Here is a 19,529-nt window from a genome sequence, read left to right on the forward strand (position 1 = left end):
CACTTTTTTTTTTTTTCCTTTTTTTTTTGGTTACATGAAAAGTTTAAATCTCGAGTTTAAACTTATCTATAACGATGGTATACAAACTTTTAATGTAACATTTTGTTTGAAAAAAAAAGAAATGAAATAAACCATTGTAGACAAGGTTTTGTTTTTTTATTCATATACAATTTAGGTACATAAAAGATACTCTATAATAAAGTATGGTTTTAATTTAAAGGTTTTTTTCCAACAATATATTAATGAAAATTAGATTTTTTACATAACTATGGAAAAAAAAAAGAACAACACAACAAGAACATATTAAGCCCGGTACACAAACACTTAATAATGTGAAGCACTAGTAAACACCAATCTGTCCAGTATTGCATAGACCCAATCGTCATCCATATTATTTCATATAATATTTATTATAATTAAATGTCCTTTTTTTAATTTGGTAAAATAAGTTGAAAATATACCTCACTGGTCTGCAAGTGTCATGAACTAGCATTTTATTATGGTGGCATTTTTTTGTCCAAATGTGAAATAACAACAAATGGGGGCAGTTATATCTTACATGTACTTATTAAAGGTGAAAGTTCAGTCCTGTATTTAACTAGAACAGATAAAAAAAAAACTGAGTAGAATGAGGTAAACCAGGAGATCAGCTAGGAAATACTATTGAACTGTAAACTAATCTTTGTGTCTGACTTTACTAACGTCAGTAAAATCAATCCTTTAATTTTTTGGTGGACGGATGAATCATTTACAATAATTGCCGAAGAAAGGTAACTCTAACCACTTCATTTCTAAAACTGGATATGAATTCTTTATAGAGTTGTGCCATCTGATATGAAAACCACGGTCAGTTGACTATTTGGCCATACATTTTCTTTAAAATCTCTATAGCATTTATTTCTAAATTTTAATAAAATACTAAACATATTTTCTTCAGTACTTCAGATCCATATAAAATAATTGAAAACATTCACATTTTGTATAAAAATTGAAAACACAATGGAAGTGGTTTTGGATATGGATGTGTTGAAATGTAGAGTAGGGAGAGTGGTAATGAAGAAATGGAGAATGATTGATGAAGCCTGACATATAATCTATATCTGGTGTATACAGTCTAGCATATCAATTTAATTCATTTAATACAAAAATTTTAATTCAGATTGGTTTACATCTGGCACTATTTGATAAATGTCATGGTAACCACTTCTACATCAAGCTAATGTATTCTACACTGTAGGATATTTGAATGCAAGTAAAAAATTTGATAATTGTTCACAATTTAACTTTTGTAATCCCAACTGTAATTTGACTATCAAACCATATCCAGAAATTAACCTCTATTTATTTCTTTGTACAATCATAACTCTTATTAAAGATGCAAAATTTAGTCTTTCTGGAAATTCCTTTGGTTCGATATTCTTTATTGAAAAAAATGTCTCTCTTTGAATATATATTCAAATTTCTGAATAAATATTCACTGTACATGAAGCAGAGAAAAAAGTTATGTAAAAAAAAATCCTGAAAGATCCCTTTGAAAAAACATTGATATCTTAACATGGAACTGCTTTATATTGCCTGATTTTCAAATGAGGTTTCGGGGGAAAAAAATACAAAAGAAGTGTTATATTTACACCAATGTATTATGCGTAGGTAAATAGATATTAAGTGAACACAAGATTTATCCCTGCCTGATACAGCAGAGTTTCAAAACAAACATGATGTAACCCCTGAAAAAAAAATGATTTGACCCACACATTTGGTATCGATCTATGGAACAGAATAATCCATCCATGTCCTGATTACTCTGTGAATAGGAAAGTAATTGATGAGTATTGAAATTACAATAATAATTGACTATCTACTACTAATTAACTGTTGTAATTACAAAGTATACATGGATATGTGAGTATTGAGATTTAACATGAATTCTAATCAAGCTGAGGAAGTATAATGTAACCAATACATATGAACTCTAGTTTCAACCCTAATCAGTAAACAACTGTCTTATCTGCAATAAAAATCCTTACAGATGAGTTCTTTCTAAAGATATGCAAGATTTACCGACTTAATTTGTAAACGGAATACTGTAGATCACTTAATTTTCGTGACACCTTATTTTCACGAGACAGTCATTGACTTTTTATAAGCGAGACAAAATTTTCAGGAATTGTGGTCATTGCTCTACATAATCTTAAGGAATTCTATTATACACGAGAATGAATACGCGAAAATAAAGTTCTCGCGAATAAAAAGTGATTTACAGTACCTATTTTATGATAACCAATAAAAAGATGATACTGATATCTTTTCACAAATTACACAAAATCCATCCTTCAACTTCAGTACACCAAAGATGAAATTCAAAATATGGTCACAATATTTTTTTTCAATGCCAACATAATCCTTTTTACATGGTAATTAAGTTAAGAAAGACAACTAGATATAAAGTTAGCACAAACAAGCTAGATACGTCAATGCACAAACATAACACAATACAGATAATTATAATGCTATCTGATTTGGGACTCCATATATATATGTAGTACAACAATCAATAGAAAAATTTGGTGCATGGTTTTGCACCATCAATAACTACGTACATGTATTTATAAAATACGGTTTTCTGCGATAAATCACATGATTGCTGAATAACATACACTCTAAAACTAGAACAGTTAGCCGATTGTGTCACTAGAAGAACTGATATGGATAAAAGGGCGGGTACCCTCAGTGGTGATGATTAACACAAATGAGGTATGGATAGAATCTAATATATCACGGAGGTGGTAAAAGTATAACTTTGGTCAGACAGAAGTTTCTCTGAATACTCGTGTGGACGTGCCATTCTGCTGACGAATGTGAATGTACTTGGTTGTGTCCACATGGGAGATTTTGACCTGGGTGCTTGGAATAATGACCTCTGTTGCTGTCGGCAACTGTAGTAATTCTGGGGCCGATACGGTTGGGGCTGAAAAAAGATTACAGTTAAATAATTAGATTGCAACCATTACTCTTCAATGCAGTGAGTTCCACTATTTCTCAATAGAAAAATTGTATACACTTGAGTTTATTGTATACATAAGTATTGTCAATACTTCTTTTGAAACAAACAGAGAACACTTCACAAAATCGTAGAATACGTCAAACAAATATTTGGAAAAAGGTCAAGTGCATGCAGAAAGGAAAACGTTTTGGTCGAAAGAAAAACGGGTGCATAGGGCATTATATCTTATGAATTAAAGGCATTATAAGGCTTTTGAGCTCCATTTTTACAAATTTTTCTTAGCTCTTTTAACTATGGGTTCAGGTTTATATGATTCATAAAAAGTATAGCAAGTAGGAAATATAAGTACAATGTGTTCCACATTTTATTTTACCTGTTTTGAATGATTAGGGTTTAGTGTTAATCTCTAATTACTTTATAGATTAGAACTAACAAGACAACTAGTAGTAATTAATACATATACATATACTATATTATTTATGTTTACTACAGCTTTTTACTCAGAAACATTAACATTATACACATCTTTTTAAAACATAGCAAACAACACACATTTTTAGTAATATAAAGCTAATTATAATTGATCTGTTTTCACTGCAGTCATGACAAATCTCATGCAGACAAGGAAGATCCAAGTTTTATTGACATGAAAATTCTGCTTTAAAAAAATATATATGCACTTCCCTAAAAGCAATTTAATTGAATTTTTTCCCAATCGCATTGAATATAAAGTTTTTGATTCAAAATAATAATTGTGAAATAAATAAAATCTAGGGAAATAGTAACGTGCAATAAAAGAGAAATAAAATAATAAAAGGGAAAAGAAAAAAATAATGATAAAATGAACTCACAACACCAAACACTGGTCAACAGGAGGATCATAACAAGACACAAGAACACGGACACAGTCTTCCTCTGGGATTGCTCGACTCCACATTTCTCTCTCTCCCTTCCCCATTTTTCATCAATGCCGAATTTTCATTAGGTTCATCTACTGTGCACCCTTGTTGTTCCTTCTTAACAAACCCATCATGCTCATGCAAATTATTGGGAGAAACAACAGACAAGACAACATCATCATGCTCTACAGCGGCAGTTGTATGGGGGCCACCACCAGTTACATGTCTGTTGGGGCTCGTCTCTTGCGAGACGGAGGGGGACAGCTCGGACTGACTGGTACTAGCCGAGTCTGAGTTTACAGTCTTAACGTGTTCAGAGTCATCTTCCGTTTCTGTGTCATTCATGTCTTCAGAAGAAGAGCTATGATGTCTGGCCCTCGGCCTTGTTCTAGGGCGGGGCCAATGCAGTAATACTTTTTCCATACTTACAACTTGCTTTGCAATTTCTACAAATGACGATCGTCTCTTAACAGGAGAACCATCGGATAGAAAGTTAATGGAGGGCTTTTGTGGGGAAGGTTTAAGCCGGACAGAGTTTTTAAATTCTGGAAGGAGTGCTTGCTCATTAGCAAATGTGGAGTAGTCATGAATATTTATGTCATTAATGTTGTCCACTTTAACCGTTTCCCCATTGATGGACAGGGTACTACACAGAGGAGGTTTGAGGTCGGATTTGGAAAGATTTTCTTTACCTTGACTCCGCTTGAGGTTCAGGAATAAATATACAGGCTGAAAAAGAGAAAAATATACATGTACAATGTATAAACCACACCTTGTGAAAGTATCTTTTATACATATAGTTTTATGCAGTGTATGGTTTTCAGAATTACTGTCCATGATTTATAGACTACATATATTTCAAAGGGCAGACATTTCTTTTTATTTTAGGGTTATCTCTGAAGAAGAGTTCATTAATGACTTCCTTAACACTGCTTGTTTTGTTTCTGATTTTTCAAAGCGTTTGACACATTGAAAATCGTCATGATAAATACAGAAATAATGCCTTAACAGGGTATTTTCAAACTGCTTTATTCAATGCTATCATTACACAGCAATATAGTCCAACCATCATCTTGTATGAAATGTCAAGTCATAGTTCTAATAATGACCAAGCTACATGTATGATTGATAGTTTCATAGAAACCTATTCAGCCCACTGAGGTAAAGAAAACTCCCTGAATTCCTATTGGACTTACTTTGTGGTCACCCATACAGGTCTCTCGTCCTATCACATCATACTTAGGTTTGTGTTTTTCATCCTAAAAATAGATATCAAAATAAATTTCAAAAATATTCACACTTACATTTCATGCATAATGTACAGCTTTCATTCATTTTTTTAATCAGTATCTTTTTCCTGGTTAAAAGTCTGTCTAGTAATACGTTCTTACATTGACAATGATATTTTTGGCACTGTGGGACAACAGTATTCTGTCACACCATGAGGGGCATCTGGTTTTCATGTAGGACAGCCCATCATTCACATCCTCACAAAAAGGATAGCTGAAAAAATACATAATGTAATTAAGAAATAAATAACAAGTTTATAAACTTCAATGGGAATTGAAGTGGGTCGGTCATGTGATCAAATCCTGTGAAGGACAAAGGCCGTCTCAGAAGATTTGATCACGGACCCACTTCAATTCCCATTGAAGTTTGTAAACTTAATATTTATTACTTATATATACATTTGAGACAGACAATTGAATATTTTCGAATTTAAATTATTGCACTAACCGTCCGTCGTAGATTTTGAAAAATGACGCAAGGTGTAAATCGGCTTGCATGGCGGTTATGCTTCGAATTCATTAGGCTAAAGAATCTATTTCGAAGGGAATATTTTGTGAAAGGCTAATTGTGATCAGTAATAGTGAACAGATTGTTGTCTGGGAATATTTTTATACGTGAAAAATGATAATCGATGCTGAAAAGACACAAGAAACACGTCCGAAGTTTGATGATAAAAAGTTGGAGGAATTTCGGTCACCGGAAAGGAATGGATGGATCCGATGGATTGAGACACTTGTCCGAGCCAGTTAATTTGCAATTTGATCAAAAACATTCTACAGTTTCAGTAACTAAAGGTATACTTATCGTAAAACACTGATAAACACGGAGACATTGGCCACAGCTTTACATTGAACTACGAAAACGCCGAGGTGTTTGGCAGCTGTTCATGGTATGATTGCCATGATATTTTCCAACAGATTTACACATTTATCGTGAGTAAAATTTAAAGATAAAATAAAAGTTATCATAAAAATTTAACCAAAGGTCTACCCCCCGAAAATAGGGATGAACGTTAGAGACTGTGCAGCTGACAAAAGTGAAGAAAAATGTAAACAAACGCTAGGCTCCTAGTTTTCTCTATGTACACAGGTTGAATCGATACAGTAGCCCAAAAACTGTATGAAATACTTGTTTACATCTTAAATAAAAACATAGGTAATCAGAGATTACAGAGCTCACCTCAACGAATGTTGTCTTTAAGTAAGGCAAAGTCACACAATTAACCAACAAAAAGTATACATTCCAAAAATGAAAATATGTAAGCAATTTTGATCTGATACTTTGAAATAGACATACATAAAAAATTTAAACTAGTTCTTCTTCATGAAAATGTAATGAAAATCCAGCATCTGAAGCAAATTTTAGAGTTTTCATCTCTTGATGCAACATTTGTGCAAGTTTGGTTTATACAATGTTATATAAGCCTTATAGTTTTTGGTAATAGACCTGCAACCTTAACTTTTACCTTGTCTATTATCTGAAAATGTATGTCAAATTCAGCATCCGAAGCAAGTCCATTAGTATGCATCCTAAGATGTATCATCCATGCAAGTTTGCTCATTATAGGGCTCATAGTTTATTGGAAATGAAACATGCATCAAAAACTAACATTTTCACTCATCCACAAAAAGTAGGTCAGATTCAGCATCCGAAGCAAGCCTGGTAGTATGCATCCTTAGATGTATCATCTATGCAAGATTGGTCATTAAAGAACTCATAGTTCCTTGGAAATGAAACCTGCACCAAAAACTTTTACCTGTTCACTCAACTGGAAAATATAGGTCAGATTCAGCATCCGAAGCAAGCCTGGTAGTGTGCATCTTTAGATGTATCATCCATGCAAGTTTGGTCAACATAGGGCTTAAAGTTACTTGCAAATGAACCCTACACCCAAAACTGCACCAAAAATGTTAACCTGCTCCAAAAACATTAACCTGGTCATTCCTTTGCTGAAATTGCAGCATCTGAAACTTTGTCTGGTACAATGAAAGACACTAAAACCATCTTCCATGCATGTCTAACCAATATAGGACACAGAAGTAATTTAAAAGAAAACTGCTCCAAAAAACTTAACCTTAACCTGGGACGCCGACACTGACGCCGACGGTATCACATAAGCTCCCCCCAACTTCGTTGAGGTGAGCTAAAAATTATCATTTTACTCGCTTATTTTGTTCATTTTTATCCATGAAAAGCAAGTAAAGCAGGTCGGTAGATATTATTGCGCCGTGTGATTAGGTCACATATTGACCTCTGACCTCTGACAAACTTCATACAAAATTGAAGATATTATCTCTCTGTATGTTTATATAATGGAGAGATACATGTACCACAAATGTATATATTAAGAATAACATAGGGAAAGAGTTATCCTTCCTGGCATACATTGAGATCAATTTATTCTTACCTTGGAGGGAAGGAAATTTCAAATTCTGACACTTTTTCTTTGTAGGATTGCATTTCAACATCATATCTATGTAACTACAATGGTAAGAACAGAGATGCTTAGTTATAACAATTCTGAAATTTACCATAGATTGCATTCCTACATTATACATCTTCTCAACTTCAATGATGAAACAGGAACTTTAAGAAATAAGATTCTAGTTCTTTATATTTGTTAGATATAGTTTACACATCATATACACTCGAAGTGATGACTGCATGACCAGCAGGACCCCGAGTTCCTTATCCATAACCTTTCATATCTCCACCCACTTCAAGTGGACTCAAGTGACGGAAATTTGGGTAAAGGTTAAAAAGTATTATCAAATCGCATACATTTTGTCTCTTAGAAATCACGGGTGAAGAAAATTTTAAAAGATATAATGCGCATTTTTAATATATAACTAGACTGGTTTCTTCCCAAGACTTGTACCCCCAAATATGAATATCACAATGTTTAGTAGATGGAATATAGCTCATTATAGAAGTTAAATAAAGGTCAGGTACAGCATCTGAAGCAAGTATCAGACTTTGTATCTACAATATACAGGAACAAGAGATGTTTGTAAAACACTTATGCCCCCCTCCTCCCAAATTGGAATTTTTCTAAGTCCAAAAGGGCATAACTCTGTCAAAAATAGCGCAATCTTACCCAAAGCAGATCTTGACCTAGATAGTCATCTGATAAATCTGTATACTAAATTTCATCTCAGTATGTGCAACAGTTGCAAAGAAAATGTATGGAAACTGTATATAATTGAAATTTTTCTAAGTCCAAGGGGCATAACTCTGTCAAAAATGGTGCAATTGTATCCAAAACAGATCTTGACCTAGATATTAATGTGATATAACTGTATACCAAATTTCATTTCAGTATGTGCAACGGTTGCAAAGAAATTGAGCGGAAACCGCAAATAATTGAAATTTTTCTAAGTTCAAGGGGCATAACTCTGTCAACAATGGTGCATTCGTACCCAAAACAGTTCTTGACCTAGATATTCATGTGATATATCTGTATACCAAATTTCAATTCAGTATGTACAACGGTTTCAAAGAAAATGAACGGAAACTGCAAATAATTGAAATTTTTCTAAGTTGAAGGGGCATAACTCTGTCAAAAAATCGTACCCAAAACAGAACTTGACCTAGATATTCATGTGATATATCTGTATACCAAATTTCATCTCAGTATGTGCAACAGTTGCAAAGAAAATGTATGGAAACTGCATATAATTGAAATTTTTCTAAGTCCAAGGGGCATAACTCTGTCAAAAATGGTGCAATCGTATCCAAAACAGATCTTGACCTAGATATTAATGTGATATAACTGTATACCAAATTTCATTTCAGTATGTGCAACGGTTGCAAAGAAATTGAGCGGAAACCGCAAATAATTGAAATTTTTCTAAGTTCAAGGGGCATAACTCTGTCAACAATGGTGCATTCGTACCCAAAACAGAACTTGACCTAGATATTCATGTGATATATCTGTATAACAAATTTCATCTCAGTATGTGCAACAGTTGCAAAGAAAATGTATGGAAACTGCATATAATTGAAATTTTTCTAAGTCCAAGGGGCATAACTCTGTCAAAAATGGTGCAATCGTATCCAAAACAGATCTTGACCTATCTTGACCTAGATATTAATGTGATATAACTGTATACCAAATTTCATTTCAGTATGTGCAACGGTTGCAAAGAAATTGAGCGGAAACCGCAAATAATTGAAATTTTTCTAAGTTCAAGGGGCATAACTCTGTCAACAATGGTGCATTCGTACCCAAAACAGTTCTTGACCTAGATATTCATGTGATATATCTGTATACCAAATTTCATTTCAGTATGTACAACGGTTTCAAAGAAAATGAACGGAAACTGCAAATAATTGAAATTTTTCTAAGTTGAAGGGGCATAACTCTGTCAAAAATGGTGCGATCGTACCCAAAACAGAACTTGACCTAGATATTCATGTGATATATCTGTATACCAAATTTCATCTCAGTATGTGCAACAGTTGCAAAGAAAATGTATGGAAACTGCATATAATTGAAATTTTTCTAAGTCCAAGGGGCATAACTCTGTCAAAAATGGTGCAATCGTATCCAAAACAGATCTTGACCTAGATATTAATGTGATATAACTGTATACCAAATTTCATTTCAGTATGTGCAACGGTTGCAAAGAAATTGAGTGGAAACTGCAAATAATTGAAATTTTTCTAAGTCCAAGGGGCATAACTCTGTCAACAATGGTGCATTCGTACCCAAAACAGATCTTGACCTAGATATTAATGTGATATAACTGTATACCAAATTTCATTTCAGTATGTGCAACGGTTGCAAAGAAATTGAGCGGAAACCGCAAATAATTGAAATTTTTCTAAGTTCAAGGGGCATAACTCTGTCAAAAATGGTGAGATCGTACCCAAAACAGAACTTGACCTAGATATTCATGTCATATATCTGTATACCAAATTTCATTTCAGTATGTACAACGGTTTCAAAGAAAATGAACGGAAACTGCAAATAATTGAAATTTTTCTAAGTTGAAGGGGCATAACTCTGTCAAAAATGGTGCGATCGTACCCAAAACAGAACTTGACCTAGATATTCATGTGATATATCTGTATACCAAATTTCATCTCAGTATGTGCAACAGTTGCAAAGAAAATGTATGGAAACTGCATATAATTGAAATTTTTCTAAGTCCAAGGGGCATAACTCTGTCAAAAATGGTGCAATCGTATCCAAAACAGATCTTGACCTAGATATTAATGTGATATAACTGTATACCAAATTTCATTTCAGTATGTGCAACGGTTGCAAAGAAATTGAGCGGAAACCGCAAATAATTGAAATTTTTCTAAGTTCAAGGGGCATAACTCTGTCAACAATGGTGCATTCGTACCCAAAACAGAACTTGACATAGATATTCATGTGATATATCTGTATACCAAATTCCATCTCAGTATGTGCAACAGTTGCAAAGAAAATGTATGGAAACTGCATATAATTGAAATTTTTCTAAGTCCAAGGGGCATAACTCTGTCAAAAATGGTGCAATCGTATCCAAAACAGATCTTGACCTAGATATTAATGTGATATAACTGTATACCAAATTTCATTTCAGTATGTGCAACGGTTGCAAAGAAATTGAGCGGAAACCGCAAATAATTGAAATTTTTCTAAGTTCAAGGGGCATAACTCTGTCAACAATGGTGCATTCGTACCCAAAACAGAACTTGACCTAGATATTCATGTGATATATCTGTATACCAAATTTCATTTCAGTATGTACAACAGTTTCAAAGAAAATGAACGGAAACTGCAAATAATTGAAATTTTTCTAAGTCCAAGGGGCATAACTCTGTCAAAAATGGTGCGATCGTACCCAAAACAGAACTTGACCTAGATATTCATGTGATATATCTGTATACCAAATTTCATCTCAGTATGTGCAACAGTTGCAAAGAAAATGTATGGAAACTGCAAATAATTGAAATTTTTCTAAGTCCAAGGGGCATAACTCTGTCAAAAATGGTGCAATCGTATCCAAAACAGATCTTGACCTAGATATTTATGTGATATAACTGTATACCAAATTTCATTTCAGTATGTGCAACGGTTGCAAAGAAATTGAGCGGAAACCGCAAATAATTGAAATTTTTCTAAGTTCAAGGGGCATAACTCTGTCAACAATGGTGCATTCGTACCCAAAACAGAACTTGACCTAGATATTCATGTGATATATCTGTATACCAAATTTCATTTCAGTATGTACAACAGTTTCAAAGAAAATGAACAGAAACTGCAAATAATTGAAATTTTTCTAAGTCCAAGGGGCATAACTCTGTCAAAAATGGTGCGATCGTACCCAAAACAGAACTTGAACTAGATATTCATGTGATATATCTGTATACCAAATTTCATTTCAGTATGTGCAATGGTTACGAAGAAAATGAACGGAAACTAAGTGGACCGACAGACCGACCGGCCGACAGACAGCAGCAAAGCAATATGCCCTCCCTTCTTCGAAGGGGGGCATAAATATGCACCCTGTATACAAGTTTGATCAGGGATACTACTTTAACAGAGCTTGGGAAGAAGTATAAATGATGAACATTATTGGAGCCAATAAAATCTAAATACGAGTCGGATTTTGCACAAGTAGGGGTTGGATACTTCCTGTGATAAGCTAAAGCAGGGAAAGTTTCCATGGACATTCAGGTATCAAAATGAGGAAATGCAGCTCTGTGTGTGTGTGGAGTAGGGGGGGGGGGGGGGGGTAATATGTTTTCCTTACAACAATCAATTTTGTATTTTCATACATGTGCATGTACTCAAATAAAATCAAAATTTTAAGGAATAAAAAATAATTTATACACTCTTAGCCCTTTTTGAGAAAACTTCTGAGTGCTTGTCATGGTGGTCAAAGCCTTTAGTTTCTACGGTCAAGACAACCTAAAAATACAATTACAGGTTATAATCTCAGCAAGGACAGGTAATAATCTACAATGTAAGCAGACATTTAAGTACATCACTCTTTGCATAAGCAACAAAAGGAAACTATGTATGCAAGAAACATTGTTCAAAATTTATATGTAGCCATGAAAATAATATCAATCTGAATCTATTTACAGTACATATATACACAGGGATACCTTGCCATTTCCCTCTTCTGTGTAAACAATTTTGGCTATTTGGTCTTTCTTGCCCTTTATTTGTTGTGAATTGGTTTTAGCTGTTAAATCCTGAACAGAAACAAAATATTATATTAAGACATACTTCTTGTTTAAAATTTAATACACAGAAATAACAACATGGGGCAATACTACCTGATCCAGATAAACAAACATACACTTATCCAAATAACAAAAAAAATCTGTCTATTTTCTCTTTAAACTTTACTTGCTTACGTTGTCTGTATTGATTTAACAGATTTTTGTTACCTGTATTTCTTTAAGATTCAAAATACTTAAAATTTACAGAAAAATTTGCTGAAAAATACATAAAAACATGTATTGTACACAATTTAAATGAAAAAATTCTCTTATGACATGTTGAAAGTTGTCCAAATATACAACACAATACATACTAGCAAAACATTTTTCTTGTGACTTTAAATCAGACTTTGCTATGTAAACAAATTCCTGAAATCTCTCACAGATATTTATAGAATTAAAAACATGTCATCTTCTGATAAACACCCACTTAAAGTAATGGTCTTACCTGAACAAGTTGGTTAATGTCAAGACGGAAATTAAAATCTCCAAATATGAACATAGGAACTTTATCATACTGGTCTTGTTCAAATCTGTGTATAAAAGCAGTCAAATTTCACAATCTGCTCAGTGTATCAAGTCATGCATTTACAAACTTATACCCTTATTTTTTCTCTTTCCGAAGCTCACACACTTTGATTATAGCTTTTAATTAATGTTATACTGAAGCTATAGCTTTAAATGTTATACTGAGGCCAGATAATACTGTTAACTGGAAAGCATTAACAAGGAAATATCTTCTATTTGTATTTTAACTGTATGTTGAAGGAGATGTGTATTTTTTATACCACTTACCAAAATGTATCAGCTGGTGAAGTTTGATAGAGATATCTTAATTATTCTTGTTTCTTAAAATTATGATAATCAAATACAAATTTGAGAAAAAATTGAGAAAATCATAGTAAAGGTCAAAGGAAATTAAGGTAAAAAAATGTAAATGATTTTAAATAGCTCTTATCAATATATACAACCTTATAATATTTGATAAAAATTACACATTTTGAATAGTTTCTTTTTGTCCTCAATTTCTTTGTGTTTTGTTTAAAGGAAATGATCATTTAATTTTTCCCAGTTTTTTGGAAGATGACAGTTTTCTACTCTTGCAATTTTCTATGCCTGCTGCTTTCAGAAATTTTCTTTCAATGAATAAATGTAATTATTGTGGGAAAATGTACAAGGTCTCTAAAGAAATTTAATAAGAGAAAAATAAGGATAATGAATGGTAAATTTAGTTTTGTGGTCCTGATATCAATTATTATGATGCATAATAGAATCTTTTATGTAAAAATATGGGTTAATATCACTGCAGACTTGAAAGTTATAAAATGATAATCATTTGTCCCTATTTGAGTTGATTATAAATACTGACCTTTGAAGTGTGTGTAGGAATGCTGCCTTTCTATTGTCACTGTACACCGAGGGACTCTACAAGAAATAGTACAGTTAGTTCATTTATTCAGTTATTAGTCAATTTAGTTAATGAATTCATACAAGAGGCCCACGGGCCTTATAGGTCACCTGAGTATCATATAACAACTTTCCAGCGATTGTTTTTGGTTCGTGTTTTAATCCAAAAGCCATGAAATTCACAAATTTTGAAAGAGGCACCATTGCTTATCAAAGGGCAGATTTCAAAGCATTAATTTATTTTTAGTCAAAGTACCCCCCTGGTACCCCTGACCCAGCAGTCCTGAAATTATCTATTTTGAAAGAGGCCCCTTTCTTCATTATAAGGCCAGCATTTTTTTTAAATGTTTAGGTTTAGTTCTGAACATGAGAATAAAAAAGTCCCAAAGGAGAAGGAAATAAAATTTTTTTTTGATAAATCAATTATTAACATTTGTACATTCTTTTTTTATGCTATCCTTATAGGCTCCTTACCACTGGACACATAATGCTTACAAATAGGAAAGTAGAACATTTAATTGCTTATTTCATCATCTGTCAGTTTGGGCCAGTTATATAAATTTTGTGATGTTGATCAAAATATATTTTAAAAAATCAATTCTTTAGAAGTCTTTCAATATATCTTCATTTTTTAAATATGTGTTAGGTGAATGTGTAGACATTGTTCTAAAATTTACTTGATCTCTAAAATTATAATTCCTATCATAAAACAGACAGGGAGTATTGGGGAGTAGGGTGAACATTTTTTCAATTAAGTGTAAAATAATTTTTCTGGCTGATACAAATGATACTACATGCCTGTATATATTTGTATATTCTTGCCTTTTAATAGTTGAATTTTTTTTTTTTTATTTCTTCAGGTTATTGTTTATTTCTTCCTCAAATGGACTTAACTTCTCTCATAGTTTTATTCATTATATTCATTACATCTGATGCATAAGCAACCCTTTTCTGAAGAATGATGCTCAGACTGTAAGCTATAACAGAGACCTAAACAATGTCGCTGGCAATATGCAATAGCTACCACGGGCAGTTTAAAACCTGGGGGAGGAAAATAATTTACAGACAGTTACTTTTGAAACGAATACATAATTATCTCACCAGCATGATATTGTGCAACAAAGTCGTCAGCATTTTATTTGTCCTTTGAACGGGTGAAATGCTTTGAATGGCACTCTTATCGATGAATTTTGCTATCTTCTCAGCTTTATTTACCCGCCGTTTCATCGTAAAACTGGAAGTGCAAGTTCGTAAATTTGAAATCTCGATCCCGACTCAAATTTGACATCGGAAAGAAATTTTTTAATATTTTTTTCTGAAAATTCAAAACCTTGAGCGGAGGGTTTGTAAAACTGAAAATAAAATAAATCCTGGCCTTAAATATGTAATTAGATCATTAGCATATTAACCAGGAGCAAAGGATAAGATGTACAAAGAAATCATGCATTTCACTATATAATCATTAGAGCCCCACCCTAAAACAAGAACCCCTGACCCTGGGGCCATAAAATTCACAATTTTGGTAGAGGCACTCTTGCTCATCATAACTATGTACTTAGTTAGTTTATTTAATACCCAGGAGCAGAGAAGAAGATTTTCAAAGAATTCATATATTTTCACTATATAATCAATAGAGCCCCGCCCTAACACAAGAACCCCTGACTCTGGGGCCATAAAATTCACAATTTTGGTAGAGGCACTCTTGCTCATCATAACTATGTACTTAGTTGGTTTATTTAATACCCAGGAGCAGAGAAGAAGATTTTCAAAGAAATAATGCATTTTCCCTACCTACTTATTTAGCCCCGCCCTAGCACTAGAACCCCTAACCCCAGGGCCATGAATTTCAAAATTTTGGTAGAGGACTCATTGCTGGTTACAATCATGCAAACAGTTTGACTACTTGATGTCCAGGAGTAAAGAAGAAGATTTTTAAAGATTGCATTAATTTTAGTGGTTTTGGCCCCACCCCTCAGGCCCCAGGGGGGCAGGGATCATGAAATTCACAATTTTTGTTCCCCTTCACCAATAGATGCTTTGTGCCAAATTTGGTTGAAATTGGTTCAATGGTTGCAGAGAAGAAGCTGAAAATGTTCAAATGTTAACGGACAACGCACAACGCACGACGACGGACGAAAACAGATAGCAATAGGTCACCTGAGTTTACTCAGGTGACCTAAAAATACGTTCAGTATTTAAAATTTATGGTTCCGAAGTACTATTTTCTACCATTATTAATACAAAATGAGCATGTGAAGAGTTAACACAGGTTTACATGATACTCTACACAAGTCTATTAGAAACAAATATCTCTGTATAAGTCTCTCCAGTCCTCTGATATCTGACCTGGGACAAAGGCAATAATATGTTACAACTTTATTGCTACCCAAGCTAGTGTAGTATCCACTTAAGGATACCTTATAAAAAATTCTCTTGGGAAGGGGGGAGGGGGGTTATAAGGGGGGTCTGGAAGTTTTCTATTTTTTTTTTTTTGAAAACTTTTATATTCTAACCCCCTAGTGTCCGTCTTATATGTTCAAATTCTCTTATCAAATATGTTTGTTGATTTAGGACTAAGGCAGGTTTTTCCTAATGACAATCTTGCTAGCAGATATGATTTGCTTTTCGTTTTGAGCAATCTTTATATACTGATCCCTTCATACATGTATGTATATGCTGAAGTTCAATTTGTTGACATAAATTGGATAACTTTGCACCCACAGGCAAACACTTAAGAGGATAAAAATAGCTTCTGCATTTTTAATCCAATTTAAAGGACATGCATCTTGCATAACATCCTAAATGATTTACCTAAATTTTGTTCTTCAAACTATTGGAGACTGTTCATGCAAGACATAACACTTTCTCTCACTGTCTTTTATAAGCAAATGTCTAGCCAATTCAGTCAATCAAAGTTGAGTTTTACTCCATGTTTACTGTTTTTGAACTGCTATATAACCAGAGCTCTGTTCCTAATTATCCACATGATATTCTATGTTATCTCTGTCCTTCTCTCAGTGATCTAAAATCAATAGATATTCAGTATAATCCTGATGGACGCACAAATCATAATCTGTTCCCAGTCTCCAACCGATCGGTACCATGTCATTAGTCATCTTCACGCAAAGTGTAGAATATCAAACTTGGAGAGAATTAGTGCACATGAATCTGCTGGCTGGACTATCTACCACTTATCAGGTTTATAGCAGTACACATGCTACTGTCCTACCATTATAAATGTTCACAGAACAAATGATGGGAACTAAAGTGTTTTAATGACAGCTAGCTTTGTATTAAATGCCAAAAAAGTCTTAGGTCTTACATATTTTACATAATTATGCATGATGACAAGTTCATTTCTTCAAGCTCTATTAATATACATTTAGGAGAACAGCTATTAATCTTTTTAAAGCATTTAATATCACCAGAATTTCTATATTCAGGACAGAATCTGTTTCCTGTACTACTGCAACATAAAACTTGAAACTTGTTATCAACATGATCAATCAAGGAAACTTCAACAGCCATCAGTCTGATTTAAAGCGGGGTATCAGAGCCAATATTAAATAACATATAACAAGGCTTTCTTCAAAATAAAATAAAATAAAATTAATGTTAAAACCCAGTCCATTTAAATCTCCTTCAAATCTACCACTTCATCGCTAGAGTAGAGTTGAAATACTTTTAACTTTGAAAGCCAATGGAGAGAAAATTAAATTCAGTAATGTAGAACTTAGTGAATTTTCCATCAATCAATTAAAATGTGATAAAAAGAACATGTATGATCATGCATACTCACAAATCACATCAGGAGATTTCTGATTATGTGAGAAATTCTTATCAAAACATTTTCAGAGTCTTTTATAAAAATACTGAGACAGTGTATGCAAAATTTGAGGAAAAAAGTCCAGACCTCAGGATGCTTACCACAAAAACAAGAGGCCCATGGGCCACATCGCTCACCTGAGAAACTTTGACCATTTTGTTCTTTACCAGATTTCCCCTTTGTAATACATATTGCGACCCCACCCTACCCCACTGATCATAATTTAGACATTTTGAAATCTACACTACCCCAGAATGCTTCCATCTGCACATAAGCTTCAGCTTTTCTGGCCCAGTGGTTCTTGAGAAGAAGATTTTCAAAGATTTTTCCTATATATTTCTATGTAAAACTTTGATTCCCCATTATGGCCCCACCCTACCCCCGGGGGTCATGATTTGAACAATTTAGAATCTACACTACCTCAGGATGCTTCTACATAAGTTTCAGCTTTTCTGGCCCAGTGGATCTTGAGAAGAAGATTTTCAAAGATTTTTCCTATATATTTCTATGAAAAACTTGGATTCCACATTATGGCCCCGCCCTACCCCCGGGGGTCATGATTTGAACAATTTAGAATCTACACTACCCCAGGATGCTTCCACTTAAGTTTTAGCTTTTCTGGCCCAGTGGTTCTTGAGAAGAAGATTTTTTAATGACCCCACCCTATTTTTGTCTTTTCTTGATTATCTCTCCTTGTAAGGGGACTTGGCCCTTCATTTTAACAATTTAAATTTCCCTTTACGCAAGGATGCTTTGTGCCAAGTTTGGTCAAAATTGGCCCAGTGGTTCTTGAGAAGAAGTCCAAAATGTGAAAAGTTGACAGACGGACAGCTAGACAGACGGACAAAATTTGATCAGAAAAGCTCACTGGTGGCTCAAAAAAAGGTTTGCCATTAAAAATAGGGTCGGGTAAATAAACATATTTTTAATAACGCCTAATCATAATACATTATGAATTTAAGAGTTGATAAAATTTCAAGTGCTTGGACAGGTAACTCATTTTAAGCTTTAAGATTTCCTAGGGAAGATTTAACTTCAGGGAATTTGTCCTTGATATCATATTTGCATCTCAGATTCTCATGAATACAGGCATTTCTTGGAATATTTCAAAATTTCAAAAGCATGACATGATGTGAGAAAATTCCCCTCTGATTCAGGCTCTAAGTGACCACCATATACAAGAGGGAGTGCATTCCTAAACAGGTCTATTGCTGAAGGAATTTCAAAATACAAAAATAATAATCATGATTTAAATTTACATGTCTTTGTGAAATACTTACTCTTTGCATTGCCACTATGTTTGATGCATCATGGAAGAGATGAATGTTTACCAAGTCAAACAAACTGTAAAAAAAAAAATAATTATAACTTCACAACAACTTCTCCGGTCTTTGATTTTTTTTTATTTGAAAGTTTAAAGCTTTTTTATTCTTTGTAGTGCATCTGCTAACTTTGTGAATAAAAAAAATCCAATGATGCTCTTGGAAGTTGATTCAGTGTAATAGTGGTGAAAGCTAGAATAAACATTTTAAATAAATAACATTGGAAAGTGCATTTGGGTTCATTTCTGTCATCAGCACCCATTTAGAAGAAATGTAACCAGCTTATTTCTATCCTTCCTTTGATGATTATAGATCAAAATATGCAGCAGAACTTGCACTTTATAACATCGTTTCCAAGAGGGCACTTTATCTTTAATTAACAGCAGGGTATTCTACATTTCATATCTAAACAAATTCAATTTTTATTTAATTGGAAAATTATGTTCAGTAAATCAGTACATCAAAGTAATGGAAGATTTAATTGGGTGTTTATATTTTTCATTGCATATTTGTATAGTCAGGATTTTTTTGGTATTGAATAACATCATGCAAAT

The 19,529-nt window shown here is 33.4% G+C and overlaps 1 protein-coding gene and 1 long non-coding RNA gene across 2 annotated transcripts in view; one reads left to right on the plus strand and one right to left on the minus strand.

The window, feature by feature from the left end:
• Positions 1-1,946: 1,946 nt before the first annotated feature.
• Positions 1,947-2,469, plus strand: LOC134268647 (uncharacterized). The gene is made up of 2 exons (XR_009992412.1): positions 1,947-2,072; positions 2,254-2,469. It is a non-coding gene; the product is annotated as an uncharacterized LOC134268647 (long non-coding RNA).
• The window catches only part of LOC134268645 (inositol polyphosphate-5-phosphatase A-like), a 30,269-nt gene continuing 13,005 nt past the window's right edge, over positions 2,266-19,529 (minus strand). Inside the window, 11 exon segments of the mRNA XM_062750900.1 lie at positions 2,266-2,968; positions 3,856-3,936; positions 3,939-4,632; positions 5,100-5,162; positions 5,295-5,406; positions 7,601-7,674; positions 12,023-12,100; positions 12,301-12,390; positions 12,869-12,953; positions 13,790-13,845; positions 18,934-18,997. Of these exon segments, the coding sequence (XP_062606884.1) occupies positions 2,805-2,968; positions 3,856-3,936; positions 3,939-4,632; positions 5,100-5,162; positions 5,295-5,406; positions 7,601-7,674; positions 12,023-12,100; positions 12,301-12,390; positions 12,869-12,953; positions 13,790-13,845; positions 18,934-18,997 (1,561 nt within the window). The 3' untranslated portion in view covers positions 2,266-2,804.

Source organism: Saccostrea cucullata, unplaced genomic scaffold, assembly GCF_032062105.1.
Source record: "Saccostrea cucullata isolate Sc308-1 unplaced genomic scaffold, CSIRO_AGI_Scuc_v1 ctg671, whole genome shotgun sequence".
NCBI lineage: Eukaryota > Metazoa > Mollusca > Bivalvia > Ostreida > Ostreidae > Saccostrea > Saccostrea cuccullata.